The sequence below is a fragment of the Heliangelus exortis genome, chromosome 6 (genome assembly GCF_036169615.1).
Source record: "Heliangelus exortis chromosome 6, bHelExo1.hap1, whole genome shotgun sequence".
Classification (NCBI taxonomy): domain Eukaryota; kingdom Metazoa; phylum Chordata; class Aves; order Apodiformes; family Trochilidae; genus Heliangelus; species Heliangelus exortis.
In genome coordinates, this window is record NC_092427.1 from 36,933,769 (window position 1) to 36,961,758 (window position 27,990).

At 45.2% G+C, this 27,990-nt stretch overlaps 2 protein-coding genes and 1 long non-coding RNA gene across 7 annotated transcripts; 1 reads left to right on the plus strand and 2 right to left on the minus strand.

Annotated features, from left to right (window-relative positions):
• Window positions 1-10: 10 nt before the first annotated feature.
• Window positions 11-14,044, minus strand: LOC139797884 (uncharacterized). Its single transcript, XR_011726608.1, has 6 exons — window positions 11,974-14,044; window positions 10,170-11,308; window positions 8,643-8,814; window positions 7,268-7,415; window positions 7,022-7,184; window positions 11-4,517 (listed from the first exon to the last, which is right to left on the minus strand). It is a non-coding gene; the product is annotated as an uncharacterized lncRNA (long non-coding RNA).
• Window positions 4,172-26,371, plus strand: COQ10B (coenzyme Q10B). 4 transcript variants are annotated; one of them, XM_071747879.1, is made up of 5 exons: window positions 4,172-4,308; window positions 7,082-7,228; window positions 8,678-8,870; window positions 11,209-11,310; window positions 25,801-26,371. In XM_071747879.1, the coding sequence occupies exons 1-5, from the start codon at window positions 4,220-4,222 to the stop codon at window positions 25,882-25,884; spliced, it is 615 nt and encodes a 204-aa protein (XP_071603980.1). In that variant the 5' UTR covers window positions 4,172-4,219; the 3' UTR covers window positions 25,885-26,371. The 4 variants fall into 4 exon arrangements, with proteins under 4 accessions (XP_071603980.1, XP_071603979.1, XP_071603978.1 ...); XM_071747878.1 differs by lacking the exon at window positions 25,801-26,371 and adding an exon at window positions 25,030-25,325; XM_071747877.1 differs by lacking the exon at window positions 25,801-26,371 and adding an exon at window positions 14,038-16,392.
• On the minus strand, window positions 16,105-27,965 carry HSPD1 (heat shock protein family D (Hsp60) member 1). 2 transcript variants are annotated; one of them, XM_071747870.1, is made up of 12 exons: window positions 27,805-27,965; window positions 27,006-27,181; window positions 24,132-24,384; window positions 23,537-23,619; window positions 20,590-20,685; window positions 20,229-20,322; window positions 19,746-19,914; window positions 19,319-19,418; window positions 18,215-18,460; window positions 17,574-17,748; window positions 16,807-16,985; window positions 16,105-16,714 (listed from the first exon to the last, which is right to left on the minus strand). In XM_071747870.1, exons 2-12 carry the CDS (start codon window positions 27,177-27,179, stop codon window positions 16,562-16,564), a joined length of 1,722 nt encoding a protein of 573 aa, XP_071603971.1. In that variant the 5' UTR covers window positions 27,180-27,181; window positions 27,805-27,965; the 3' UTR covers window positions 16,105-16,561. The 2 variants fall into 2 exon arrangements, with proteins under 2 accessions (XP_071603971.1, XP_071603972.1); XM_071747871.1 differs by having other exon boundaries at window positions 27,006-27,160; window positions 27,805-27,944.
• Window positions 27,966-27,990: the final 25 nt, after the last annotated feature.

Consider the following 27,990-nt stretch of genomic DNA (forward strand, 5'->3'; position numbering starts at 1 on the left):
AAATGCTACATACTGGAAATGGAAATCAAGTTTATTAATTCAAAATGGCGAAAATAATCAGAAAATTATCACACGTGAGTGGCTCATCAACATTCTAAACGTCTACCAGCAGCTGCTGCAGGGAAACCAGATCTAATTCTGAGCATTAAAAGTGGGATTGCATTTAAAACCTGGAAAGCAACCATCTCACCCATCTCAAAGCCAGCAGTGGAGTACAGGGTGGTGGGGTTCATTTTGAGATTCTGCAGCTCAACGAAGCCATGGACAAAAAAACATAGTCTGGAAAAAGAGGAGGAGGAATGACCAGAGGTTCATGAAACACGACCTTGGGGGAAAATGTAAACAGAAATATATTTATCTGTTCTGCAATAATTGTCCTCATGGAACTTCTGTGTTTCGTCTGGAAACTATGAACTTTTTTGCCCAGTCCTCTTGACATAACCCAGGCAGAAACTTCAAGATCACTGCTTACAGTGTTGCTCATAACTGATCAATTAATAAATGGGTCAAATGATCAAATGGGTCAAATTATCAAAAATAAATGGGGCTGATTCTTTCCACATGCAAACCTCTGGGAACTCTCTCTCACAGCAAAGGGGTGTGAGCAAGCTAATTTTTTATTCTCTCAAGTATAGCACGGGCAAGCACGAACCTCAATAAAACACCCAGGCTGGCCACACAACCTAATTAAGCTCAAAGTGCATAATTGCTTAATCATACAACAGCTTAGTGGTATTTTCATAACACAGTGTGCTAGGGCATCTGGAGTAGCTTACGTACAGTTTTATTGTACAACTGCTAAGTTTCTCATCTTCTCAGAAACCCTTATAATCAGCAAAACTGAGTCTCAACTGGACTCTTTCTCACCATTCCCCTTGTGAAAGGTGGTACCTCACTTTGCAGCTTTTTGAGGATTGTCCTAAAGAAAATAGGATCAACTGATCTGTACATCAGTCTGGGCTTTCTATTGATTAGTTTGCAGATTTTTTTCTGAACAGTTCTGCCTGTGATATTTTAGATTACTACACATGTTCACATGTTCCTCAGAGCAACTCCCATTTGAAGGCACATCTTTTTTTTCTTCTCTCATTAAAACTGAGTTATTGAACTCAAGTTCTCTGTTTCTAGAAAGTTTCTGTATTTCTCACAGGCCAAAAAAGGAAATACTGAGCTGCCCAGGGACACGTGAGGGTAAGGTCAAAGCAGAGAGAAATTCCCTCCTGCAAGAATTCAATGCATGTAACTATTTTAAGTAAATGTCACAGGCTCAGCTTCACTATGAAGATCAATTTCCAGGGACTTTCTCTTGTTTCTTCATCCTGAGTTCCAACTAAAGGCAGGCACAACAGTTGGAATACCTCATTATTTCTGTTATTAACCAGAATTAAGGGGCTGCAATCCCAAGGAGCACTTTAAAGTGAAGTTGTTTTGGAATTTGCCATTTCCCACAGAAAAGGGGGAGGGAGATGTTTGGTTTTGAGAGCGAGAGGAGTTGTGCTGTGATGAAGCAACACAAAAATTCTTCTCTTCCCTGCCACAAAATTCTGCCTGTTGCCCCAGGCTCTCTGTGCCTGCCAGTCAAAGCCCTGAAAATGTACTTTTGCCTCTGAATAATCTCTCTCTCACACTGCTCCCAGGAGATATGGACAACGTAGTAACTTAGTGGTTTACCACTCCTATTTTGCCCAACCTGCACTTCATGGAGGTGCCTGTACAGACTGGAAACAGCTGAAAGAGCCTGGAAGCTTTGGAGGTCTGGAATCACACCCAAGTTACAGACCTGTGCCTGGAATCACACCTAAATTACAGACCTGTGAGGTCCTGCTTTATATAAAAGATTCAGGTCCCACCTGCCAGCCAGCTGAAGCTATCACCAGCTGGCACCTGGCCTGTCCTTGATGGACACTCTGCCAGCAGAAGCTTCTGGCTGGCTCTGGTTCACTCAAAGAAGCCACGTTTCTGACTACACCCTCCTGCTGATGCTTCCAAATTTGTTATTTGCAATCAATTTTTTTTTCTCCCCACACCCCATGCTATGAAGACTTGGGCTGACATGATGCAAAAAAGCCACAAAGCTGGTCTAAACTCTCAGTCCTTTGGTTACCCCAGGTCTGTGCTCACCTTCATGTGCCAGGGACAATTTATTTATGTGTCTATTGGAAAGCAAAAGTCTTACAGAGAGGAATTATTTAACAGCAGCAGCAGCAGCTATGTTTCATCTCCATGGAAACCTAAAGTTTCTCACACAATGTGAGCAAGAAAAAAATATTATAAATTAAAAATCTCTCCAAGTTCCATTTTAGCTTGTGATGTCAAGCAGCAGTAAGGCAGAAAGGATCCTTTTTCTCACTGAAAAACTTATCTAAGGTTGATTCTGTCTCTCTGCCCACTGAAAAGGGGACATAAGATCCTTAAGTGTTTTTAAAACATAAAAAAAATAGTATAAACCTCATAAATGGATCTAAGCTGAACCTTTTCTCATGATGGTGGTATTGCAAAAATAGGATTAAAATAAAAAATTATTTTTTGTCATACAGCATGTTTTTCTTCCAGGGTAGCAGAAGCATCTTGCATCTCTCTGGTGTTAAATATTTATTTGAGCCACTCCTCCTGTCAAAGTTGGTAAATACAAATCTCTCTCCCAACAAGCAGGTATCAAGCAAGGTGGTGGTTGAGTCTACCAGAGAAAAAAATAAAAAAGTCAGTAAAAAACCCAGAGTACCCTCAGACATCCATCATCTTTTGCTTGTGATCCTGCAGTTACTCTAAATGCTAGAAGACACTAAACTCTCCAAGAGGTGATTCCTGATGCAGAGAAGCAAGTTAGGAAACAGGGGGAGAACATATTCCCATGAAAACACAGAACCTTGCAAATAAAAACAGCTCTGATGGAAGTGGCAAAACACACAGATGAGATCAGTAATAAGGATTTGACTTCTTTCTGCATTTTTGGCCTTGTTGTTTTTCCTCCTGCATTGGAGAAGGTTTTTTCATGCTTGTTTTTCATCAAGTTCAATATGAAGAACACAGTGCAGAAAAGCCTATCTGAAAACCACCATACCTTGATGTGATACAGAGCTGCTCCAACCAGTTCCAATCACCCAGATTGGTGGTGTTCTTATTTAATAATGAGTGGGTTTGCAAATGGCAAGGACACCACAACAATAAGGAGGACTTTTCTGAAAAGGATGTGTATGTGGATTTACATAGTCTGTTACTCTGTTCAGAAATCTTTTTCCATGCATCCTGCTTCTCTAACTAAAGTAGTTTAATTTGCATGGGATGCAAAATTCTAGTTGCATTTAATGGAATGGGTTCATCACTTGGCTGAAGGGACATGGCTGGCAATTTATCCAAGCTGTTCACTTTCTAGTGTGGTGCAGACACACCTACAGGTGAAGGATGTGTAAACACTATCAAGTGTGTTATGTCAAGAGGTGAATGGCACATCTGGGACTAAACTTTTAAAACTGCTTATTTTATGGAAATAGATTTTGCAGACTTGTTTTTGAATAGCTTGTGCAACCTGTTACATCCAGTATGAAATGTGAGACCAGCAATATTTAAACATTAGCTCTTCAAGAGCAGGACAGGCTTTTTTTTTTAAGAAGGCTGCACTCGGAAGGTGAATTATCAGAAAGCCCAAGTAACAATAGGAATTTTTCGGTTTCCTTTGTAGCAAAACGCTGCTCTGTGATCACAACCAAGCCTGTGGAGGTGCTGGTGAACTTCATTGACGCCAGTTGTTCTAACCCTAAGCTGGTCACAGGAAAAACCCCAGACCCTACGCACCAGGCAGACTCAACCCTCCTTCCCCAGCAGCCGCTGCTGAGGGGAAGCGCCGAATGCGCGGGAAGGCCCTGCTGAGCGCCAAGAGGCCTTTCGGGCCCACTCCCCCGCCGCAGGGAGCTCTCACCGACTGCTCCCGGGACTCCTTCTACCGCTGGTGGCGGGGGCCGTGGAGGAGAATCCCGAGTGGGTTCAATCCCGGGTGGGCTCAACGCCAGCGCCACCTCCGCTGCTCCCGCGGTGTCTGAGGCGCGGCCCTCCCCTCCCGAGCTTTATATAGAGAGCGGGCGGGTGGTGAGGGGGGGTGGGGCTTGCGCCGGCGGCTGAGCCAATCAGGAGCGGAGCCTCCCGCCCCGCCCGGCGCGAGCCCGCTCCGTCTCGTGACTCCCTCAGCGCCTCAGGGAGGGAAGGGGGGGGCACAGGGACCGCCATGGCGCGGAGCGGGCGGGCGCTGAGCAGGGCGCTGAACGCAGCCCTCGGTGCCACCGTCCCCACGCCGGACACCGCCGCTGCTGTCAGGTAAGCGGGATGTGGAGGAGGAGGAGGAGGAGGAGTGACCGCGGAGGGGTTGCTGACAGGCACGATCCCCAGCGTTGGGAACGGAGGGGAGAGGCGCGGGACAGCCCGCTCGCCTCAGGGAGCTGCGGGCTCCTGTCAGGGCGGGTGGGAGAAAAGGCGGCTCTGAGCTGGTTCCTCGCCTCTTCTGTGCTGGAGCTTCTCCTGTAACTCTGGGCGACCCGTAAAAAAAAAAAACGAGTGAGAGGTCGAGATGGTTTTTGTGCTTCAGGTTAAGGCAAGAAGTCCTGCATCCCCCAGGTGAAAGAGCGAGTTGAGAATCCTCGCAGAAAAGGGGAAAAAAGTTCACCTCTTACTACAGTTCTGGCAGCGCTGCTGAGTTTCTGTGTGAAATCCAAAGCCTTACTGTTATAAAAACAGTGAAAAAGTAGAATAGAGTAGTTCATGATGTCAAATTCCAAGCAGGCATTTGATATCATCCTTCCTGTGTATAAACTTGGAACCCATTTCTTCCCCTATATCCCTTGTGCTTTAATCTTGGGGATGTGTTTGGATTGCTGAAACAGTTTAAACAGCTAATTTTGAAGTTATTAATTAGAGCTTTGACTAGAGAGTAAAATCAGTCACAGGGAAGGGTGTTCAGTATAAGGAAACTCATTTAGTAATTAGAAAGTTAGAAAACATTTCTACTGTCAGCTGCAAGAAACCTTACTGTGGGTGAGAAGCAGACTTCAAGGACTTGGGTGGTAAATCACTCAGCCTGGGCTCATTCAGACTGAGATGCTAAGGGGGACACTTTGTTTGACACACTCATTTCTGGGGATGTGAAGAGCTGGTGACAAAGAATTTGAATGAGATCAACTCACGGGCCATAAAATGGGCAGCAAGATGTCCCCAGCCTTATGGAAGCAAGAGCTGGGACAACAGGAAACACAGTTGCCCTGGCAGTGTTTATAGTTAGAGGTTTGAGATGCCTCTTTTTCAAAAATATGTTAGTCTTCAAGGTGAGAAGATGTTGTGGCCATCAAAAATAAGCACTGAATATAGATTGCTTAGGTATCTATACCATCCACCAGAAAATGCTTCCCTGTCAGGTCATGGAATTCAGGTGACACTGTGGTCAGTGCCCCAAATGTTTAGAGAGAAAACAGTGAGTGGCAGGAACTGAATGATGCCAGTAAGAGCTGTGTGGGTGTGTTACTGGCAGAGGACAAATCCAGAGGTTTCTCTGAATTCTACTGGGGACCTGGCTTTTCTTCTGTGGCCTTGGTCAGGTCCACAAAAACACGTGTGACATTCCACTAGATGTGATTTTTTGGAGAGGTACTCTGGCCTGAACTGGGACCCAGCCCAGCACTTTCTCACAGCAGCTGTTTTTCTTCAGATAAAATCAGGAGAGAGATGAAGTCTCACCTTGTTTGTCAGCATTACAGCCTCTCTTAACCTTGCCTTCTCTGAAAGACAAGATCATTATGAAAAGGACGTTGCTTTACAACAGCTAAAAGATTGTTGGTAGAGATTTGTTTTTCAGCCTTGTGGCTGAAACCAGTCTAGATAAAACTGCATGAAACAATACACTGCCACAGCATTACAGCAAAAAACAAACCAAGAGAAGGAACCTGGCAACTTGTTTGGACTGGGTACTGGCCTCAGATGGAGAAAGTAATTTAAATTAGCTCTTCAGAATGAGGTCTGAACATTTGAACACTTTCTATGTATCTGGCAGAGGCAGCTACAATGTGCTGGCACCCTTCCAGCCTCTCTGTAAAAAGTGCTTTTCCTTAATAGTCTTGGCCAGTCTGTGTGGAAAAACACCAGACTAGATCCACATCTCTTGAGATAGTTGCAAACAGTTGAGCCTTGCATTTGCAGAGTTGGTTGTCCAGGGTCTTTTATATTTGACCTGCAGTCCTGATCATTTAATTAGAGAAAGTACAATAAATGACCCAGATTGGTGTTTAACTTGTATTTGTAGATTCACTGACAGCAAATAGCAGCATTTTTAACTCCCTGGTGCCCAAACCCAGAGCTTTTGAAATAACATTTTATGTCTGAACTGACCTGATCTGGACAAAACCAATAATACAGCAGAAGAGACCTATTAGTGGCAGTGAATATTTGTTAGATTTTATCTTAGATGTTCACAGAGAACACTGAGGTGCAATCTTTGAACTAGTAGTTTTTTTAAAGGTAATTTCTTAAGTTTTTATCTACCAAGCATTGTGTCCAAGGTTTTGTATGATTTTTTTTCTGAAGGAAATTTTGAAAGCTGGGTAAGCCATGCACTTTGTGACAGGACCTTCACAGTGAAAGGGATTCACAGTGAAAAATGTCCTTTTAAGGGATTATAGCAGAGGGATTACAGCAGAGTTCAACTTGGTATCTGCAACTGGAACCTTCTCTTCTTTGCAATCCAAAAGTGTAAAGGTTTGCAGACTATGCCTTCATTTTGCTGTTAAGAAAGCCTGTTCTGCTAATTAAGTGCATATGAGACCTGGATGTGAACTCAGGCTGCCACAAAGCCAATGTTTAATAAAAACCTTTGCAGTTACTGTTCTCATCACTGGGGGTTCTTTTTAGTTTCTCCCAAGGGGAGGGCTGGGAGAGGGGAGAAGTCTCCCTCTTGGTTTTAGCAGTTCCTATGAACTCCTGTTTTCCCATCTGAATCTGACATTTTCTAGAATGTTTTGCAACATTCTAGAAAATGTTGTCTCACCTGATGTGTCACTGATTTTTCTGATAGGAAACACATCTAAAAGCATTTTCTCTGTTTCAGGCACTTGGCTTCTTGTGGAATTCTGATGACCAGAATTTCTCCTTTGCAAGTACCCCTCGTGAACCACACCTTTTCAAGAACTTTCTTTGACATAGCTGCACCACTAGTAAATAAAAGAAAAGAGTATTCTGAAAGAAGAATTATAGGGTTTGTATAGAAGAGTGGAAAGACTCTTTACATGCTTACCAATTTTGTGTTTGTTGTGATTAATCCAAACCAGAAGAAGTTCAAAGACTCTGCATCCCTCGAGACACACGTTGCTGTGACTCTGCCCAACTGGAGACCAGAAAGGAGTTTTGGCTTTCAGATTTTGTAGACACCAGGCTTTTCCACTCTGGAATGAAGCATAAAAATGTAGAAACCAAACCCCCTTGCTCAACAGAAAGAAATAGCAGGAATAATCCTTGTGTTCCATGACAAAAAGAAAATAACCCTGATAGGGAAAAAAACACTAATTTAATTTAATCTGGTGAAATGGCAATAAACCAATAGATGTGAAAATCTCTCAGTTTGTTCCCTTCTGTCCCAAATACATGTTTGCACTTACATTCTTTGTACTTTTCAGTCCTCAAGACTTTGTTCTTTCCTTAAAAGAAGGAAGATAATTTGTACTGGGTGAAGAAACCTAAGCTTATTGAAAAAATATTTTTAAACCCTGTTTGCCTTAACTCTGGTGGGAAAGCTCCAGTTAACTGGATGAGTCTGGGCTCTGTCTCCCCAGTCTCTGGTCCACAATGGAACAATGTGTTTATCTGCATAATTTTCTGACTGTGTTACCATCCAATTTTGTGATAGTTGCAACTGCAACAGCTTTTGCACAGTCACATAAAAAAAAAAAAAGACTTTGTCCAAAAGTGCTCAGAGTTGAACAGATGCTTCATTCTAGACACAGATGGAATTAAGCCTGTGTGCTTCACTTCTTCTCTGAGGCAGAACTAAACCTTGACACTTGTAGCTATGTCACACTTTGCCACCTTAGCAGAGAACCCACTAAAATGTTGCCATTAAATCCTTTCACACGATTTCAATGTCCTGCTGGAGCAGGGGGATGGACAAGATGCCCTCCAGAGGCCCCTCCAACCTCAGACATTCTGGGTTTCTTCACTGAATTTTTTTTTTTTTTTTTTTAAATTCAGCTTTTTTATTTGGGCTGAAACAAGGAAAGTTGTGTTCCTCTCTTTAAACCTCCTGAAATAGAGGACTTTACCACTTTTTCTTGGTAGCCATGAAATGTGGATTCTTCTTGTGGAGTGTCCAAGACCTACCTGAAAGAAGGCACAGATGTACTGGAAAAAACTATTTTTCTACCTGAAATAAATGCATGTTTTCCTGATACTGCAGCAAGTAGCAGACACCAGTGTTCACTAACTTTACTGCTGGGTGCTGCATGGTGTTTTGCTTCCTTATGGAAAGACTTCTACCAGTTTATTACTTTTTTTCTCTTAATGACCAAAGCTGCATTGTTCATTTCCAAAACCAGCTGCTGCGACTACACGTTCACCTTCCCAACTACCTATGCCACCTTTGGTACTTTTAAATACTGAGTTGGAAGTTTAAATACCTTGTGAAAGGTGATGTTCCTATCTCTGTTTGCAGGTACTCCATGCAGGAAATGTATGAAGTTGTTGCTCTTGTGGAGAATTACAGACTATTTGTTCCTTGGTGTAAAAAGTCAGACGTGTTATCGAAGCGCTCTGGGTACTGCAAAGCACAGCTAGAAATAGGGTTCCCTCCTGTAGTGGAGAAGTATACATCACTGGTTACCCTTGTGAGACCACATTTAGTTAAGGTAACTAGTTTTGCTCTTTTTTTTCTTAACTGTAACTTCCTGTTAACTTTGTTTGTTGAAATACCACTGTTCCCGGAAGGAAGCTGATGCTGCAAGTGCTTTGTGTGGCTCAAAACTTGTGTGACTTTTCTTTAAAGTCTTAATTGCTGAGAATTTCAATGTGCTGTTAAAACACATAAATGGCAGGGAGCAGAAATTGCTTTTTTCCTCTTCCTGGAGAGACTAGCAGCCATTAATCTACTCTTTTTTTTTTTTTTTTGTTAAAATCTTGCCCAAGATTTAGCCTCTCTAAATGCAAAATTAATACTGACAAAAAAGACTTTGACAGCTTCTGGTGCCTTAGCAAAATTGGTATCTGTCATTACATTTCTTCTGACTATGATGCCAAGCAAGTATGAGATGTCTCAAGTGCAGGATCTCCTGAAGAACCTGTTATTCAGTGAACTGATGTGAAGATAGGAGAGGAGATTTCAAGTAAATTTTTTAGAAACCATTTGTTCAGAAAAGAAGTGGTTGTATTTCTCCTCTTTTCAGATTTTCAAAAGTAATAATAAAAAATGTCAGGGGAGACATTTTAACTGATGTCTGGATCTCCCTGTTCCTCCCTTCATGTGGCAGATATCCTGACTCTTGTTGGGAGTAACAAGTGGAATGACAGGAGTTGATTGCTGTTGAAGATAATTGTTTGGATATCCTGTTTCACTGTTCTTTTCTAGGCTTCCTCTTAAGAACACAAAACACAAACTGAGTTAAGTACAGGGGAGAGACAGGGATTGGAAAGGGAATATGCAAAGTGCCTTTACTCAAGGTACTTACTAATTCAGGAAAGAACAAAAATAATCCCTTCTCCCTTTATTATGAGTGTTGAGTAGCTACAATGCTATTTTATTACATGCTGACTGCTTTCCCTTTCTACTCATCCCTGCCAAGAGTGTTTTTTTCCTTTCACATGGCTATCAGATTGGCTTAACATTTTTTTTTGCTCCAGTTCACTCCAAAGAGGATTTCTTGTCTCAGACAAGACCAGGAAGGTGGTGAGGACAGCTGTCCCTGTAGGTTTCCTCCTCCCAGACTTATTTGCCTTTTCTCTCCTGGGATTATTTTGTCTTCTTGGACTATTTCAAAAATCACCCTGGGCAAAGGCAGCAAGCATGGTCACCCAGTGTAGTGGGCTGCTGGTGCTGCCAAAATGAGCAGGGATTTATTCCTTATGGGAGCAGTGATTAAGCAGGGGAAAAATCAGATTGGTAGCAGCAGCTCTTGCTGCAGAAGAAAGCATGGAGTGAGTTTGCTACTTACAAGGTTGGAAGCAAGGGGGACACATTGGCAATTTTCCCAATCTTCCTGCCCTTTTGGCAGCAGCAGGAAAAGCAAACCCTGCTCTTCCTGTCTGATCTTCTCTCTGCTCTTCCCCTTTCTGTTGCAGAAGTAGCAAGGTGCTGGACCTCACTCCTGGGCTGAAAAATGTAGTGTTTTTGGGATGCTGAGTAGTCTTTGAGGGCTTTCAAACCACAAGCAACACCCCTTCACCATGGGTAGTCTTGTTGGAGTAGAGCTGCTTGTTGTAACAGTAAGACCTGTAAAAAAGGAGTTAAAAAACAGTTACAGAAATTCTCCCTGGAAATTTGAAAGTGGCTGAGATTACATGTTTGGATGATTTTAAGGATGCTTTTTCCATTATAAAAACAGCCATACAAAATTAGCTATGTGTGCTAAGAGCAAAATGAGGGAAAATAAGGACCTCATTGTAATGAAAATTATGAAGCCAACTTCTCCAAGTACTTTTGTTTGTTTTACAGGAGCACTGTATGTTAATATCACCTGGCTTGCTGGCCACTAAAAGTCAACATATAAGTTGACTATGAAGTTGAGTGCATAATCTTCCTGATTTCATAGCAGCTTTTGATCACATCAGGATCTTGATGTTTGGAGCTTGCCTTTAACCAGTTTTGCTTTGATGTTAAGCAGCCCTGCAGCCCAAGGCTCCCAGTCTATATCTCAGTATATAAAACATTCTAGACATATGAGAGAAAAAAAAACCACCACACAACACAGAAACCAAGCCAGTTATTACCCATATCCTTTGCTTAAAACAGCATTAACATTATTTTGGTGTTCTATTCATTAGGCTAGAGATCTGTTTCATTTTTCCTTTCCTCAATTTGCCATACATGACACTGCCAATAGGATCCTACACTGGCTGCACTATGAGAATCATTTTAGCTGTGATTAAGTGACCTTCAGCATTTAATAAAATGTAAATGCAAACCTCAGAAATACCAAATTGTCAAACCTGTAAAAGCCTAATTGCAGCTTGACTTTTTAAACTTCCTCCTAGGCATCCTGCACAGATGGAAAACTCTTTAATCACTTGGAAACAGTGTGGCGTTTCAGCCCGGGCATCCCTGGTTATCCAAGGACATGCACACTGGATTTTTCTGTAAGTACTGTAACTCAGACCACCACATGCAAGGAACAGTCTCTTCAACTGTTGGGGTTTTTTTTATGATTTTTTTTTTTTAATAGCTGCTATAAATTTATTTTTAAACCTATATGCATGGAAACCAAGTCAGCTTTAGGCACTACTACTGTAAAAAAAAAAACAAATTGCAAGCTTCACCACATGGAAACCACTACAATAAACTCCAGAGACAGCAGTCTTGAGGTGTCCACCTGTCACCAAACACTCTAGGGACTGGTATCTCTTGCCACACAATTCTAAATATGCTGAAGTTTTTAGACAGTCAAATGCAGAGGGAAAAACACTAAACTGTTATTTTCCTTTAAACTACAAACTACATGCTCTTGGCACCAGGAAGTTGGTGTCCCATCTATCCTGTTTGGCCTGCAGTTTGGTAAATTTATTTTCCTGGCTTCAATTTTTTACTCTTTCATGTATTTTAAGCCTTGCTCCTTCCACCTGTAATAAGGGCATAATTTTAAGGGGTTTATATTTTTGCTGTCTTTCTACTCTGTGATACCACTACAGCTCAAGTCTACTGCTCCTTAAATCCAGTACCTGATTTAGCCTGTTACTCCCAGCCAAGTTGTTTTCCACACAAATTACTGTTTTCCCATTTTTTCCCCCCATTTAGTCTGTCACCACATTTCTTTCTTACATTTTACAGCCTTCAGAGCAGGTAGCCAAGCTGGGGTCCAGGACAGGTTACAAAGGAACACAGAAATGAATTATCTTGCTGCCATCTGCTGGGACATCCTGCTTTAAAAATTATCTTCTGTACATGGGAAAAAAGTGCTTTTGGAGTATATGGAACCTGGCACTTGGCTCTCATTGGGTTAAATAACTTCCAGCTTGTTGCTGTATTGCACTTCATACACCCAAAAAAACCCAACAAACATCTCATGGGATTTACCAATGGTGTTTGAATGTTATTTGGTCATTTTATTTTAATTTCTCCAGTCAGCTTCTAACTCAAGCCATAAATGAGCTGAGAAAACCTGAATTAAGCAAAAGTTTAAACCCTATAATCCAGATACTGAATTTGTAAGGAAAATATTGTCTCATTCCCACTCACACTCCTTGCCTCCCAGGCCATCTTTTTATGGTTTAGGTAAAGGACTTCAGCTAAAGGGAAGCAAAACTGGACATTTTTCACTATATGGGGGAAACACTTCAAATATTTGTTACTTTTTACCCCTTTCTGGGCAGGGGCTGCCTCTAAAAAAACCTGGGAGGACTCTTGGTAGGGACTGATCTGGTGCATCAATTGCCTCCAGCTGAGCAGGTGGGGATGAAAATCACAACACACTTCTCAAATCACACTGCACAGCTACAAACACTGAAGGGAACACTCCAACAACACCTGTTTGCTTTAGAAAATATTGGAGTTTTGGGTTATGCTGGTTCCCACAAGCTACTGAACCACTGTTTGGCAGCCTGGGATAGCTGAAACAACACAATTTTTATATGATTTATATACTGTACCTGGAGTTTTCAGGTGGTTACTGACCATGAAGCCCAACTCTGCAGAAGCCCACGTGCTCCAAATGGCAGCTCTGAGGCTTCCAAAAGGCACATTAATTTTACTGATGCTTGAGGGCAAGCAAATGTAAATGAAGCTACACCTGGATTAGTATCCAAGTAGTTTAATTACTTCTGGTTCCAGTTAATGTGCACTGCTCATGAGAGAGCAGCTGTACCTGCTCCCATTTGGCATTTAATTGGCCAGTTTGTCAGGAATGACTCAAGTACCTAAATCTCAATCCAGAAGACAAGCTCTGGCAGGAGTGATGATGAAAATCACAAAAGGGCAACCTGCTTCTGTTCCTGAAACTTCTGTCATCATTTCAGGAAGCTGTGCACTTCCAAACAAAGCCATTCCATAGCCTCAGGGAATGTTACTTAACTAGACTGAAGGCCAGCACAGCACAAAAAGCATCTTTAGTGCTATCTGAGAGAAAATTCACCTTTTCTTTTGAGGGTGGAGAAAGTGAACTTCCTGCAGCCCTAACCAACTGCTGCAGGAACTTGAGTTTACCTGCAAAATTCAGGAGCTAAAAGAAAATCTCAATGTTCTGAGCAGTGGAGTAGGAGGCCCAGGGGCTGTGTACAGAGGACATCTCCAGGGTGTCAGGACAGAGGAGGGAGGTCAAGCAGGAAGGGTGCAGGTAGGAGAAGCAGCAACCAAGAGCAAATTTGTACCTTTAGGTCAGTAAATTTTTACTTGTTTGAACAGATGAGAGAGACTGATTTAAAAAGTTGGTAATTCCAAGCTGCTTTGAAATACCTCAGGGGTTTGCATCCAGCTGAGCTGCAAAAGCCTGCTGTCTCACCACACAGAATTTTCTTCAACCACCTTTGGCCCCACAGGTGAATTCTGTGTGAAAAGCAACTTAAGTTATTGTTTGTCAATAGGTTTTGATTATCCCAAATATTTTATGTCTGTTTTCTGATGTGTCTTCTATTAGGTAAAAACCTGTTGGTTTAGGTAAGGGGAAATTATTACTTCATAGAACAAAATAACTCATTTCATTGAAGAATCTGACCAAGGAAGGCTTTTTCTTCACAGACACACTCACCCTTAAGCTCAGTTTGAAGTTCTTACTTGCAGACCTGTGGGAAATCTTTCATGAACTTGCCTGTTCACAGCAGCATTTTACCAGAGCTGTAGATATGGGGAAAATTCTTCTCTATTTTCTTAACCAGGTTTCTTTTGAATTTCGTTCACTTCTGCACTCCAAACTTGCCACACTGTTTTTTGATGAAGTGGTCAAGCAGATGGTTGCTGCCTTTCAAAGAAGAGCATCCAAACTCCATGGCCCAGAAACCAGCATTCCTCGGGAGCTGATGTTCCATCAAATCCATCAAACATAAAAAGGAAAATTCAAACCACTTCTGTTACAAACCCACAGCACCAGGAGTGCTGTGCTCCTCCTCTGGGGGGCATCTGCTGCCTCCCTGAGCTTCTGAGCAAGTCCATGCTGTACAAAACACAATTTTCAGCCAGATGTGCACAGAACCCTTCAAGCTGCAACCAGGAGCAACTTCAGGTGTTCCCAGCATCAGGCTCCTGCAATACAAAGTATCTCAGGCTGCCCTTCAGTAACTCCACAAATGGTTTCTGTAATCACAGGGAAAGTTCTGCACTTACCCAAGTTGCTTTATTTTTATTTTTTTTTCCAGCGTTGTAACATATTAACTGAAGTTTAAATTCTTAGTAGCAACTGAGCAGCAACAGCCGGGCCAGCTCTGGCCAAGCTCAAGGAAGCCAACATCGTGGCTTTGGGAGGTACAAACAGTTTCTCAGCCATTGCCTCCCAAGTGCTTTCAATCCAAATGAACCCCAAGGACCAGGGACTGCTGGACTCTGACCAGTAACTGCAGCAGAAAAAACCCAACAGCCTGAGAACTCCTGACTTTTCAGTAATTAAATGTAAATTCTCTGAGCAGTTTGGGCTGTAGCCCCCGGGGTCTGAGCTGTCAGGGCTCTGGCCACAGATGAATTCCTAGAATATTTGGCAGGCTACACTTGCAGCCCTGCCTTTTTTTGGAACTGTTACACATTGCCTTAGGTTAGGGTAGATACATCTCACCTAAGGCAAAGCTGCAAGTTCCAACACAACTTTCAACCAAGTTATTGTTACCTCTTTAAGAACCAGGGCAGGGAAACAGGGGGGAGGAGGACACAAAGAGCCTTCCCTTACTGCACACAAGCACACCCAAGGCCAGTTGTCATTAACACAGAACTGAGCCTTAGTTCTTAGGGTTCTTTCAGTACCATTCCATGTCATTACTCTAAATAATTTTCAGTAATTCCATAATTAACTCCCTTTCCAGACTCTGAAGGAATGTGGAAAGGTTTGCAAGGGGTTTAAATGCTGTCTCTATGCTGCTGTGGTTACCAGATAAATAGATACCTTGCTGAAATGAAGCTTGAGGTCAGGTGTTGAATCTGGTCCTTTCTCCAAAGCATTCATTCTCCACGTGGCTCCTTCAGAAGGGTTTCAGACTACTTAAATATTTTTCCAGAAAGAGCAATTGAAATTCCACACGTGCTACCTGTGAAGGATAAAGGCAGGAAGCTGGGGAAGGTGACAGCAGGATTGAGAGGTCAGTTCTACAGCACTGAGCTGTAGAGCTTTGTTTGTTGAGACAATTGGAAATAAACAGACAAGTTTGGAAACACCTTTGAAGCTGGGAAAGCAGAGAGTTTCCACAAGGCTTTCCACATGGATTTTATTAGCTGCACACAGCAGGTGTCAAACAAAAATGACATTTTTGAGGGCAAGGCAGGGCTTAGAGCACAACTAAAATCCAAAAATACAAATCCAAAAATACAAAACTAAATCCTGGGAGCCCATGACTCTACAGCTGGAAGTCTCAGGGCAAGGTTGTAACCACTAACTACAGCAGAAGGATTTTAAAACCCCACAGCTTTATCTCAGCAAAGATGACTTACCTGTTCCGTACCCTCAGGGCACTTTCCCTCCTGGTGTTCTGTGAATGATGTGCTGAGCCTGTTCCACAAAACAAGCCCTGTGGACAGGGCAAAATAAAGCTCAGTGCAGGTGCCTTAGTTCCACAGCATGGTTTAGTACTTGAAAGAACCACAGTGCCAGTTCAGCTTTGGTATTTCTTAACAAAATTCAAGTCTCATGCATTTGAGAAATATTCTAGACCAAGGAATGTTTCCTGGTGGACCTGAGAAACAGGAGGAGGCTGTCAGGGATCCCCCTGACTAGGGCTTTGTGTGCAGATGAATAAGGTGATACATTTCATAACTTTTGAGCAGTTTGTTTTATTACATAAAGGTCACAGAACTGCATTATTTGCCTACTTTGTACATAATTGTCTAGTCTCACGCACAGTGGCTTCCAAGTTCTTCCTAGTACTGGCAAGCACCAAAGAATTCTGAAACAGAATATCAAGTGCCTTAATTAAGTTTCAATCAGGGCCTCGGTGGATGGATCTTGCACCCAGTTTTATCAGGAATGTACAAATGTCTTTATTCAAAAAATACAAAATAAATTATCTGTAGGCATGGACAATGACTGTAAACAATTACACGTGTGTTAAATGAAATCCAGTAACTGATGGTTACAGTGATTCTTTTCAACACCAGCCTCACTTCAGTCACTATCCACCCTCCTGCACTGACACTTGAAGTTGTTGAAGTCACAAGTGTCAGTCTCAGACAGCACAGCTCATGATGCCTCCCCCTCCTGGGAATTTAGAACATGCCACCTCCCATCCCTCCTCCCATCCCACCCATCCCTCCCATCGCCGGCTCCTTCTCTTCTTTAGGGATTTCAGTCACCACTGCTTCTGCTGTTGATAAGAGAGAGGCAACCCCTGCAGCATCCATCAGAGCAGTTCTCACAACCTAAAAATAGGGAAGAAATAGCTTAGTACCTGCTGACTGTCACATGAGCTGGGCAGAAGGAGGGCTGAGAAATGAAGACTGCTTTAGGTTACCTTCGTTGGGTCAATGATTCCTTTTTCTACCATATTTACAAAGTCCCCAAGCATTGCATCATAGCCAACTTCTGATGGACTCTGCATGATTTTTTCAACTATTAGTGATCCTTCAACACCTGCATTCTTTGCAATGGTCATTGCTGGGATTTTCAGTGTTCTCTTTATTATTTCAATGCCTGCAAGACAAAAGTTGTTTAGAATTACACTTTGCACACGCTGCTCCTGCTGCCAAGCTGTGCCTTCACGTGCTGCCATGATATAAAAAGGGAGAACCTGAGCATGAACAGAAGCTGTTTTTATCAGTTCCAGGGGAAAGAAGTTCTCTGCTGCTTGACAATTATAAACACATGGAATCTTTGCAGGGTGTTCACACACCTTTTAGTTTTATTTCTGCAAAATGCAGTAAGGAGCACAACGACTGTAACGTGCCATAAAGCCTTTTCTCATTTGACTTGCCAGTCACTGTCAGACTGTGTGCCTGTCTGCCACGGCTCCAACAGCCAACTCGACTCCTCTAGTAACAGTTGGCAGCTCTTTGCAGAGGGAACTGCTGCCTGTTTGCTCCTGGTTCTTCCACACCCACCCTGGGGACGGGGTGACAGCTGGGAAGCAGAGCCTGCCGTGCCAAGGGGATCCGAGGATCTCAGGATGAAGTAACTCAACACTCACAGAAAGCAACCCTTATTTCCACCCTTACACAACCTCAGGATTGAAGAAATCCTCTTCTAAACCCTTCCACACACCTGGCTGGGTGCTTTACTCACCAATTTTCTGATCTTCATTGGCTGGAGCTAAGGCATCTAAGGCTGGAATGCAGCGGAGCAGCGCGCAGCCCCCGCCCGGCACGATGCCCTCCTCCACCGCCGCACGGGTGGCGTTCAGGGCATCGGTCACTCTGTCCTTCTTCTCGTTCACTTCCACGTCACTCGTGCCACCAACCTGCCAGGAGCAAGCACGGGTCAGGGTTGGCACGAGGAGCCAAGGTGGGAGAGCAACTGCTGGCTACACAGCTGCTGCTGCAAAGTTCAGCAGCCAGCTCCAGCCTGAAAGGGAGCAGCGAACCCGTGCCGTCCCATCCCGGCAGCGCTCTGCTGTACCTCAGCCCTCAGAAGCCCAAATATTTAAAAAGATATTTATTAAAAATATTGAAAAGATATTTAAAAAGAGCCTGGATGTGGCACTCGGTGCCATGGGCTGGGAACTGCAGCGGGAGTGGATCAAGGGTTGGACTTGATGAGCTCTGAGGTCCCTTCCAACCCAGCCAATTCTAGGATTCTATGATACAGGGTTTGGGTTGATTATTTAGCACAGTAAGAAGCCAAGCTCCCTGCCTAAACCAACTGCAGCAGTGGGTTAGACAGCAATAAAGATTCCTGCCCCTTTCCCAAGAAGGGTAACTTCTCACCTTCAGCACTGCTACTCCATCAGAGAGCTTGGCCAGTCGCTCGTTGAGTTTCTCTTTCTCATATTCACTGGTGGTAACTTCCAGCTGTTCAATTATTTCCTGGATCCGTTTCTCAATCTGAGCCTTTTCACCCTTGCCCTTCAGCAGCATGGTGTCATCTTTTGTCACAATGACCTCCCCAACTTTGCCAAAGTCGTGAGGCTGAACATCTTCCACATTTAGGGTCAAACCCTCTTCTCCAAACACCTGAAAGAAATTATGCCAAAAGCTGGAAGTCACACCTTCTCCAAAAATTAACTTATAATCACACTGCTGCAGCTGGATAAAACTCTTCCCATCTCCTAAGAGAACCCAGGAATGCAGGGACCTGTCACAGAGTGGCCCTGAGGGAATAGCTACATCCATGACTGACCAATGTACCCAATTCCAAGTGCCTGGAACGTAGAATTTCATTAAGACTCCTCCTTGTATTTTGAAAAGTTATGAATATTTGCAATAAAACTACTTCAGAACAGAGTCTGCATGGGGTTTGCACTCTATTTAGGTTAAAAAGCAAGCTTTATTTCAATAACTACTTTTGGATCCCAGCATTGTGTTATGATTTTTCAAGTATAATATAAATAATATTTCAATATTCAATATAAAAAAAAAAAGAACAGCACAAAAGGATGGTAATTTGCACATCAACAGAGGAGTACAAAAGGAAATAATCCAGTTTATTCCAATTATATTTGCCATACTTGAGTGTGGGCAACCATGAAATGGTGTTTTGTATGGCAGCAAGGAAGCTTCATTATTTTTAAGAAATTTCAAGTTCTTCCATCCCCTTAAGACCCTAAATGGTGCAAGGAAATGGTGTAACTGCAGTCACAAGGACACGTTACTACTGGCTGGTGAGGGCTGTATTACAAGCCAACAGCAGCCAAAAAAACCACCCCAAAAACTTACAAAGATTCAAATATGAGTTGCTGTTACATTTTTGCAAAAACAGGACCTCCAACACAGAAATTACAAGTTATGGACATAAAAATATACATTGTTTTCTTCCCTAAGTGCCATGACCATTTCTTAGAGTAAAAAGCAAAACAAAACATTATTACTTACAGCACCACCAGTAGCAATTGCCATATCCTTAAGCTGGTTTTTCCTGTTGTCACCAAAACCTGGTGCTTTTACAGCAACAACCTGCAGACCAACCTTCAGTCTGAGAAGAAGAATTCAGAAAGCAACATTCCACATGAGTTCAGAAAACAAGTCTCATTATTACAGTTATTTCAGTATCAGCTCTTACAATCAAGAGGCCTTAATGAACTGAGCAAAACTGCTCAAAAAGGTGCTTAGAAAACAACTGAAATTTTGTCCAAACTGATGAGAAGCTACAGACAGGAGTTGCTGTGTCTCTGGTGCCCTTATCAGCCAGTGCTGCCCCGTAGCAGATTCAAATACCTGCTGTTGTGTGCACTCCTTTAAATGGATGAAAACAGCCACAAAAAAGCAGCATGCATTTAAAAACATGGATTTTAAACCTCACCTGTTCAGGACCAGAGTGCTGAGGGCTTCTCCATCAACATCTTCAGCAATAATGACCAGAGGTTTGCGCTGAGCGTTGGCAATTTCCAGGGCAGGGACTATGGATTGTACACTGGAAATTTTCTTTTCTGTGATTAAAACGTAAGCATCCTGGAATTCACATTTCTGTCCTGCAGAAACAACACACATTACCTGAACAATTCCATGATAAAAAACCTTATCAAGCATTGCTTTAAACTTAAGGAGCTACTTTGGAGAAACGGGTGTGTTCTACAACAGCATTTAAAAAAAAAATAAACACAAATTGTTTTTGCCAAGACTCCACACTCAGCTCTACAGGGGTCTGGAGTGTTGCAGGACACTGGTTTGGATGGGGAAGGACCCCCTGTCCTAACACAGTGTGACAGACTGGAAAAATCTTCCAACAGGTACTGTTGTTTCTAAGTTTCAGTGTAAGGTATGTGAGGTGTTGCTGTTAACTCACCTTTGGTTGTATTAATAAAATAGGGAGAGATGTAGCCCCTGTCAAATTTCATTCCCTCAATGATTTCCAGTTCATCGTTGAGAGTTTTTCCATCCTGTTAAAATGCAAGGAAATCCACATTAAAGAACCCTGATTGTACCAAAAGTACAGTCTGAGCAGCATGAAGGGCTCCACACCACACCTCACCAAAATAAAGCCATTATAAGAGAGAAGAACAACAAAATCTTGATCTTGAGGAGCTGGAGAGGGAGGAATTATGGTGGAATATCACAGAAGAGGAGCAGCAGCTCCATCACACGCCACAAAAAGTGGAAAAGGAGCAGTCACTTTATACTTAGTCCATGGGGTGGCCAGTTCTCACCTTGACAGTGATCACACCCTTTCTTCCAACTTTCTTCATTGCATCAGAGATGATATTGCCAATTTCCTGATCTCCATTTGCTGATATCGTGGCAACCTGAAACACCAAGCCATGGGATTTCATTTCTCAGCACAAGAAACTGGGTGTTTCCTCACTAAGAGGAAAATCAGAACAATCATTTTCAGGTCCCTCAAGCACAGGGCCAGACCCTGTAATATGGGGCTCCTGTAGCACCCCCAAAGCATCAGCATCTGCAGCCATGAGGAGAAACACCAAGGACACCCCAAAATACACCAAGGAGCCCCAAAACACACCAAGGAGCCCCCAAACACACCAAGGAGCCCCCAAACACACCAAGGAGCCCCAAACATACCAAGAGCCCCCAAACACACCAAGGAGCCCCCAAACACCAAGAGCCCCCAAACACACCAAGGAGCCCCAAACACACCAAGGAGCCATAAACACACCAAGGAGACCCCAAACACACCAAGGAGACCCCAAACACACCAAGGAGACCCCAAACACACCAAGGAGACCCCAAACACACCAAGAGCCCCAAAATACACCAAGGACCCCAAACACACCAAGGAGCCCCCAAACACACCAAGGAGCCCCAAACACACCAAGAGCCCCAAAACACACCAAGAGCCCCAAAACACACCAAGGAGACCCCAAACACACCAAGGAGACCCCAAACACACCAAGGAGCCCCAAACACACCAAGGAGACCCCAAACACACCAAGGAGACCCCAAACACACCAAGGAACCCCAAACACACCAAGGAACCCCAAACACACCAAGGAGACCCAGACACACCAAGGAGCCCCCAAACACACCAAGAGCCCCAAAACACACCAAGAGCCCCAAAACACACCAAGGAGACCCCAAACACACCAAGGAGACCCCAAACACACCAAGGAGCCCCAAACACACCAAGGAGACCCCAAACACACCAAGGAGACCCCAAACACACCAAGGAACCCCAAACACACCAAGGAACCCCAAACACACCAAGGAGACCCAGACACACCAAGGAGCCCCCAAACACACCAAGGAGCCCCCAAACACACCAAGGAGCCCCCAAACACACCAAGAGCCCCAAAATACACCAAGGACCCCAAACACACCAAGAGCCCCAAAACACACCAAGGAGCCCCAAAACACACCAAGAGCCCCAAAACACACCAAGGAGACCCCAAACACACCAAGGAGCCCCCAAACACACCAAGGAGCCCCCAAACACACCAAGGAGCCCCAAACACACCAAGGAGCCCCAAAACACACCAAGGAGCCCCCAAACACACCAAGGACCCCCAAAACACACCAAGGAGCCCCAAAACACACCAAGGAGCCCCAAACACACCAAGGACCCCAAACACACCAAGGAGCCCCAAAACACACCAAGGAGCCCCAAACACACCAAGGAGCCCCAAAACACACCAAGGAGCCCCAAAACACACCAAGGAGCCCCAAAACACACCAAGGAGCCCCAAAACACACCAAGGAGCCCCAAACACACCAAGGACCCCAAACACACCAAGGAGCCCCAAACACACCAAGGAGCCCCAAACACACCAAGGAGCCCCAAACACACCAAGGAGCCCCAAACACACCAAGGAGCCCCAGACACACCAAGGAGCCCAAACACACCAAGGAGCCCAAACACACCAAGGAGCCCCAAACACACCAAGGAGACCCCAAACACACCAAGGAGACCCCAAACACACCAAGGAGACCCCAAACACACCAAGAGCCCCAAAATACACCAAGGACCCCAAACACACCAAGGAGCCCCCAAACACACCAAGGAGCCCCAAACACACCAAGAGCCCCAAAACACACCAAGAGCCCCAAAACACACCAAGGAGACCCCAAACACACCAAGGAGACCCCAAACACACCAAGGAGCCCCCAAACACACCAAGGAGCCCCAAACACACCAAGGAGCCCCAGACACACCAAGGAGCCCCAGACACACCAAGGAGCCCCAGACACACCAAGGAGCCCCAAACACACCAAGGAGCCCCAAAACACACCAAGAGCCCCAAAACACACCAAGAGCCCCAAACACACCAAGAGCCCCAAACACACCAAGAGCCCCAAACACACCAAGGACCCCAAAACACACCAAGGAGCCCCAAACACACCAAGGAGCCCCAAACACACCAAGGAGCCCCAAACACACCAAGGAGCCCCCAAACACACCAAGGAGCCCCAAAACACACCAAGGAGCCCCCAAACACACCAAGGAGCCCCCAAACACACCAAGGAGCCCCCAAACACACCAAGGAGCCCCAAAACACACCAAGGAGCCCCAAAACACACCAAGGAGCCCCAAACACACCAAGGAGCCCCAAACACACCAAGGACCCCAAAACACACCAAGGACCCCCAAAACACACCAAGGACCCCCAAAACACACCAAGGAGCCCCAAACACACCAAGGACCCCAAACACACCAAGGAGCCCAAACACACCAAGGACCCCAAACACACCAAGGAGACCCCAAACACACCAAGAGCCCCAAAACACACCAGGTGCACCCGAGACCCAGCAGAGCCCCCCACAGCAGATCTGCCCCCCCCCCCCCCAAGTCTGTCATCACCTCCCACCCATAAACACATCTTTCTTCTCTTTAGTTCTCCCCAAGTATGGAATTTTTTTGTCAGTTTGGAATGAAACTTGAAGATGAGGAAAGCTGCCTACTTCTGAAGCAACTTCTAGAATCAAGGCAGAATACTGGGAATAGGAAGTGACCCAAGGAAATGAAAATGTCACTGTGAAGATAATTCAATGAAACATACCCTGAGCCTTGCTATCTAAAGAGAAATACTCAGGTAACATAAAAGCACAATCTGACTCCACTAAACCTGCCTTCACAAAACTTTTCCTGAAAAACAGGCACGTAACCTTGGTTTAATTTTTTTACTTTTAATTTTTTGTTACCTGTGCAATTTCTTCTGGAGTTGTAACAGGCTTAGACAGCTTCTTCAGCTCAGCTATGACAGCATCAACTGCAAGCATCACCCCTAAAGATGAACAGAGCACTCATGAGTGAACAAGGTCCAACAGCACAGAAAAAACCCAAACCAGTAACAGGGGAAGTTCCAAACCAAAGTCCACATGGCAAAAATGGATCAAGTCTGCAGGTTCCAAAACAAGAGACTGACAGTTGTAATTTGTACACTTAGGGATTTTTTAGAATTGGTATTATCACACACCTTCTGTCAGAATAAAAAAATGATGGCAAGTTTCTTTATATAGCACCAGCAAATTTATATACTTGCTGTATGGTCAATGCAGACACTACGTGGAGTTTACCTTGGTCAGATAAACAAGGTAACAGCATATGGAACAGTAAACTGATTTTAAAAAGTTTTTTTTTTAAGTCATTAATGTAATATTAAAGTTCTCTATGCCTTGTGCTTCATGTAAAGCTTCATGTGACCCTTCACAAAGATGGCAGCTCACTCATGAAGCCAAATTTGGGAGATGTTGAAAAACTGATTAAATGTTTAAAACAAAGGAAAAAACAAATTACCCCTCCTGATTTCTACTGGATTGGCTCCTTTGCTGATCTTCTCAAAGCCCTCCTTGGCAATGGCACGGGCAAGCACGGTGGCAGTGGTGGTGCCATCTCCTGCCTCTTCATTTGTGTTGTTGGCAACATCTTGAACTAACTTGGCTCCAATATTTTTGTATTTGTCTTTTAAGTCGATCGCCTTGGCTACCGTCACACCGTCCTTTGTCACTTTGGGGCTCCCCCAGCTCTGCTCAATAATAACTGTCCTGCCCTAGGGGGACAAAGATGAAACACTAAATCAGTGCCACATAAACTGCAGCAAGATAACTCAGAGGGAGTTCAACTGGAGATTAAAATCCTTCTGAGCAGCCTCAGCCAAACAGGAGCATCCTCTCGCACAGAGCTTTCACCTGGGACTTTTTTCCAGCACACATGGATCCCAGGTTCTGCAAATCTGGAGAAAAAAGGCTCAGAGGTTTCACAGAATGACACTTCTTTCTCAGCCATAAAATGCTTAGTGCCACAGACTCGGAAGTCAGCAAGTAAAATAAAACTGAACTTTATATTTTTTAAAAAATACAATTTTTTAATTATAATCTATAATAGGAGATTCCCTCTAACGCTGACATTTCCCCTTAAAATTAGAAGGATCAACTTTGCCAAATCCAACAAATAATGAGAATACATTTATGTGACTGGAGAACAGTAACATGAAACACAATTAGCTGTATGTTCTGGAAAAGTAAATAAAAATCAGACTCGTGAACTTTACTAGTGGCAAGAATAGAGAACTGAGAATCCTGAACAGATTTGTGCTGATGTGTTGCAGCAATTTCTCAAGCACTGCAACCTAACAAGCCCTTCCCCTCTCAGCCTGTACTTGCATTAAACTAAAAAGCTGGATTTCTCCATGCAGCGTGTCCAGACAGAGCTCGTGTGGACTGCAGAGGGAACACAGAGCAGATGCATCTGCACAGGAGGACTGCTTGTTCCCAGATGCCTCGAATAGCTGCAGCAATTTATCACCTCCAGCTGGAGGCAGCAGAAATGCAAGGAACCCCCCGGGCTGGCTGCTGCCCTCAGACTCTTCAGCTGCATCTGCCTCAGCCACCCAGCTGACCTGGGGGCTGCCATGCCCCGGGCTCTGCTGGGGCTGGAGCACAACCAGGGTGCAAAAGCAACCTGCAGCTTCAGGTAAAGGGCTCACACAACTCTGACTGGGGGCTACACAACAATTATAGAATCCTAGAACTGGCTGGGTTGGAAGGGACCTCAGAGCTCACCAAGTCCAACCCTTGATCCACTCCCCCCGTGGTTCCCAGCCCATGGCACTGAGTGCCACATCCAGGCTCTTTTGAAATAGCTCCAGGGATGGAGAATCCACCCCTTCCCTGGGCAGCCCATTCCAGTGTCTGATCACCCTCTCCAGAAAGAAATTCTTTCTCATGTCCAACCTAAAATGCCAAAACAATGCATAACCTGACTCCTTACAGCTCCTGCCTTGGAGCTGCACTGCTAAAGGTGGTTCAAGAGGAAGAAAAGTCCCTCTCTGGAGGATCCTGCTCAGTTCTTGGATTCTCTCCTTGTTTCCCTTTATTTTATTCTGTATTTCAACATGGTCTGAATTCCCAACGCTTGGTTGGTAGCGATGAGGAGAGCAGCCCAACAAAATCTACTTTTCTCTTAGATGCTAAAGGACTGCACTCAAAAAGAAAAAGTAACACTTTTCTTTAATAAAATAAATAAACAAGCACACATTCATTCTGAATGATCTGGCAGCACTCAGACAACCCAGTTCTGACAAAGCAAGCAGCACGCTGGCAACAGTATCTAAAAATTGCGTGAGACTGCAAACCACGTTCAAACACAGAGCAACGCCTGAAGGGATTTTCCTCTCCGGAGCAATTATTGCCTAAAAACGCTGGGAGCAGAGTCAGGCATTAGAGGACAACATCTGAATTTCTACAAATTCAGAGAACAGCAGATGGTGAGGACACTGGAACTGAAAGCAGCATCAGAACTGCCCTTTAACCAGTGTATTACAACTGTGCTCTGGCTTTCACAAAGTAGCCCTATCCAAATAAAATAAAATAATTTTAAAAAATAATAAAAAGTTAAATTTACTGACCACACATAAACTTTGCTCCTTTATGGTAAAACAGCCACAGCTTGCTGACACTGTTCCTTAGCCTTCAGCTGCTCAGCTTAAGGCATTTTTACCTTTAAATAAAGCTGACAGAGCACCAAAAGTAGAAGAATGAATGAATATTAATTCACAGGACAGACATTCTTAGGAGCCCTCAAACAAACAGTGCCTCTCCCTTACAGAGGAATCTCATTTCAAGCTTCACTGCACCTTGCATGACTGTGCAGAATACAGGAGCTGGTTTCCAACAGACAAGGAATTTACCAAGAACCATGCACCACACTCTGCCCTACGAGCACCAAAATGAACTCAGCTGCCACGGGATTTCACTCATTCCGTTTCATAGCCACCTAAAAACTCCACGTTGCACGTTTAATGTTTCTTTCACCTTGTTAAAAGGTGAAGCACCAAGCTCTAACTCGTAAAATATTAAAAAGCTCTACCACGTGCTGGTTAAAGCATCTCAGGATACAGTTAAATCATCTCCTCCCTTGTTCGCCCAGCACAGCCCCTCAGCTTGTCCCACGAGAAGTGCTGTGACCCAATTCGTTGTCACTTGGTGCCGGGCCACCGAACCGAACCGAGCACGTGGCTGCCCGCAGCGCTCCGTCCATCCCCCCCATCCCCCCCGCACCTCGGTGCTGCGGAGCCGCAGAGGGTGACCCCGCGCGGCTCCACCGAGGGAAAACCAGCACCGTGTTTAAGAGCAACGAGTTATTAAAAATAAAATAAAATCCGCTTGTTACCTTTGGCCCCATGGTGACAGCCACAGCATCCGCCAGAAGATCGACTCCCTGGAGCATCAGCGCCCTGGCATCCGCTCCGAACTTCACATCTTTGGCGTAGGCCCGGGTGAGGTGCGGGGCGAGCGCTCCGTTCACCGGCCTGAGCTGGCGGAGGACTGCGGGTAAGCGGAGCATGTCTGAAGGAACGAGACGAACCCGAACGGAACCATTACGGTCACGCACGGCCACTGCCACCGCCGAACCGGCGGGCAGGTACCGCGGAGCGCGGGCCCGGCGCGGCACCACGAGGTACTGCGGGGAGCGGGCCCGACCGAACCTCTTCACGCCGAGACGCGGCGGCCGCGGTTACCGCTCCCGGGGCATCCATGGGCGAGGCCTCCGGGCCCGCTCGGACCTCCGGGAGAACCGGGGCGGTGGTGTGGGGGGGTCCCGGGTTGGGTTGGAAGGGGTGGGGGGGTGCGGCGGTCCCGCTCCGTTCCCTCAGGACAGGCGCAGCAAGGTCACGCGCCGCCCGCCCCCTGCCGCCGCCCGCGCGCGCTGCACCCCCCGGGGGCCGCGTGCCCGCACCGCACCCCCCCTGGTGTCCCCCCCCCCCCCTTCTCCCCCCCCTCAGCACCGCGGGCGCGTGGCAGCGCCTCAACGGCCGGAGCGCGCGCCTCGCCCGTTAAGCGCGCGGGCAGCCCCGTTAAGCGGCACCAACGGCTCCGAACCGCGACACGTAGCGCGGAGATTGCGCCGAACCGGGCCGGACCGAATCGAATCGAACCGCACCGAGGGGGGGTGGTATCGCCGCGCTCACCTGCGGGCAGCGCTGTGGAGAGCAGCAGAGGGGCCTCCGCCGTCCGGACTGGCAGCTGAGCGCGGAGGTCTGCGCGCAGGAGCGGGAAGGCGCTGGGCACTCACTGCCTCCGCCCCGCCCCCGCCAGGCGCCGGCCCATGTGGGGCTCCGCACCGCCCGGCCCGGGAACCAGCATACCCGCACCGG